Raw genomic sequence first — 2,668 nt, forward strand, 5'->3', positions numbered from 1 at the left:
TGCAACACCTTGGCTTCTACAATGATAAAATGGACTGAACACATCTCCAAATAAAAACTTATATACCCAGCCTAACAATGACTAGAACCCAAATCTCAAAAAGGCTCCAAGCATCTGAGAGAAAAGAACTAAACACTGGCACGGTGGGTATATAAGTCTCTATATAAAATACAATACTGCATTCTTCCATTTTCCACATTTTAAAACCTTCAAATTAGCTGATTAAGACATGATATTATACTCTTAACTTCTTCCCAAGCCAAAAAATGTTGTACATTGTTTACATTTTCTTCAAAAGGCATCAAAACATATTACTTGCACAAAAGCAAGACAATCTTGGAAAAGGAATTTAAGTACACTTTTTGGATAATATTGAAACATGCTGTTTTTCTAACAAAAAATATACAATTCACACACTTGCTCGTGTCATACTACAAGTATATTTCTCCTTAGTGCAGAGTAACATTGATGGTGAATATTCCTAAACTGCAAAACATATCACCTCAATTTTCTAAAAAAAAAAAAACAGGAATCTCATCACATACCATGAATGCGTGCAAATTAGACTCTTGCAACTGATCCATACCAATCTACAATCTCCTGACCCTCATCAAGTGAAATAAGTCATTTCAATAATGGACTTAACATATGTGCATTTATAGACTGCAGATCCTAGTTAACTTAACCTCTGAAGTTGTCAATCCAGTCTTGCACAATTCGGAAACATCTACTATTATTCAGACTTTTATAAAGACATGAAATCTGACTTGTATGATCAATTATTTCTACAGAAGAAATCCAAAATACACTCTAAAAGAAAGTCAGATCTCTTATCAAGTGATACTGACTTTTCATGCATTGTAAAGATACAGCAATCTTAAAAATAATATGTCAATAAGTCAGATCATTCCTTTCCTATCTAAGTCTAGATATAATCAAATTTTTTATTTACTTTTAAACTTGACGAGCTCCCATGTTCATCAAAAACCTAAAATATAGGTCTCATTATGAGATACATCACCCAATGCTACACTATATATATAAAAAGAAATTATTACAATGCATTACATGTCAAACTTGTACAATAAACGTGTGGCTATGAAGATATACAATACATCATAAAAGAGAAGCAGTAGAGGAAGTCTTGTTTCTCTGGTGCCGGAATATACAAAACTAGCACTTCAGTCCAAGCGGAATGTTAAAACGTAACACTGCATATACTGGCCTGGTTGTTGGAACTGCTGGGGCTGTTGGAACTGCTGCACCTTCGGTTGTGGTTTAATGTTGGGGATGTGGACAGGTCCCTGGGGTTCTGTGGAGGTTGGATAAGGGAGAGCTACAGTTACCAGGACAAGACGAACATCAGGGTCTGAGTTTTCAACATTTGGCCTCAGTAACAGATAATCCTTCAGAGATGTGGGTTGGATTAAAGGGTACACCATTACCATACCATTCTGTGCGTATGATAACATATATCAGGTAATTCTTTTGTCAGTGTGGACAGACTCTGCTTAAACAAAAAACAACAATGAAATACTCATCATTACAAGTTATTCTGCCTTTAAAATCTCTGTAGACACATCAAATTATTGATTCAACAAGATGCATGATTTTCTTTTTTTTTCTATCTATTTCAGTAGTGTAATGGCAAGTCTACGGAAAGTCTAATAATCACAACAATCTTTAAGCTAAAACTAAAATGTATACTTCATTTCCAACTTATAACAGCTACTAAAGTTACAACACAAAAAGTCTATTGCATATTAAGAGCTAATTCACTCATCTATTCAGATCCGTTATTAATAATCTTGCATAGACTGCTTTTATTTTTGTTATAAAGGCAGTCTTGGGATCACATAGGTGTTAGGGAAGGAGAGTATCTATACTAATACTGGACCACCAGTAGGGACAGTAAGTTAGATGTACATGCAACAAATGCAGTGAGGTTTATGGATATAAAAGACAGCTCCAGTGTACTTTTGCCTAGTACCAATAAAAAAAATATATATCTAACTGATTTCTCCATGAAAGTTTATAGAAAAAAACAATGCTTTATATTTTGATTAGTGTTTTATGGCAAACTAAGCATAAATATCACATGTCTGTCTATACATTCAAATTTTACTGTTGATAATGCTACTACTAAATACATTTTCAAGCATAAAATCATCACTAAATTTATATTTTGAGAATTTAGAATAATAAATGTGATATTTATATATGTAACTGAATGTTTTCAGTGTTACATAACCCAATTTTGTCATATTCTGAAACCTGAACTACAGAAAAATAGTGATATTTCTTTTACAAACATTTCAACATAATTTTCTCTAATCTTGAAGGATGCTCTTCTAAAATCATAATTCATCATATCTTTCTGCCACTGTCTTTCTAACACTCACAATATCATCCTGAATATATATTTTCAGTTATGACAACAATATGACATCTCTATAATTATATATAGAGTCTTCCACATTAATCTTTTTCCATGGTAGTCATTAATGAAGCATGTATTCACAAGTTCATGTGCCAGATAACAGGTAGCTCTCATTCCATCAGCTTTTAAGGGGGAGTAGCAGCAACAGGGACAAATATACACACAAATATCACAAGGTTCCAAAGGAATGTTTATCACTAAGATCTACACCAGCAATAAGGAGGCTGG

At 33.0% G+C, this 2,668-nt stretch overlaps 1 protein-coding gene across 1 annotated transcript in view; it reads right to left on the minus strand.

The window, feature by feature from the left end:
- The window catches only part of LOC119594528 (nuclear receptor coactivator 6-like), a gene marked incomplete in the record, with an annotated part of 15,251 nt that overhangs the window by 5,945 nt on the left and 6,638 nt on the right, over nt 1-2,668 (minus strand). Inside the window, 1 exon segment of the mRNA XM_037943559.1 lies at nt 1,226-1,312. Within this exon segment, the coding sequence (XP_037799487.1) occupies nt 1,226-1,312 (87 nt within the window).

Source organism: Penaeus monodon, chromosome 34 (assembly GCF_015228065.2).
Source record: "Penaeus monodon isolate SGIC_2016 chromosome 34, NSTDA_Pmon_1, whole genome shotgun sequence".
NCBI lineage: Eukaryota > Metazoa > Arthropoda > Malacostraca > Decapoda > Penaeidae > Penaeus > Penaeus monodon.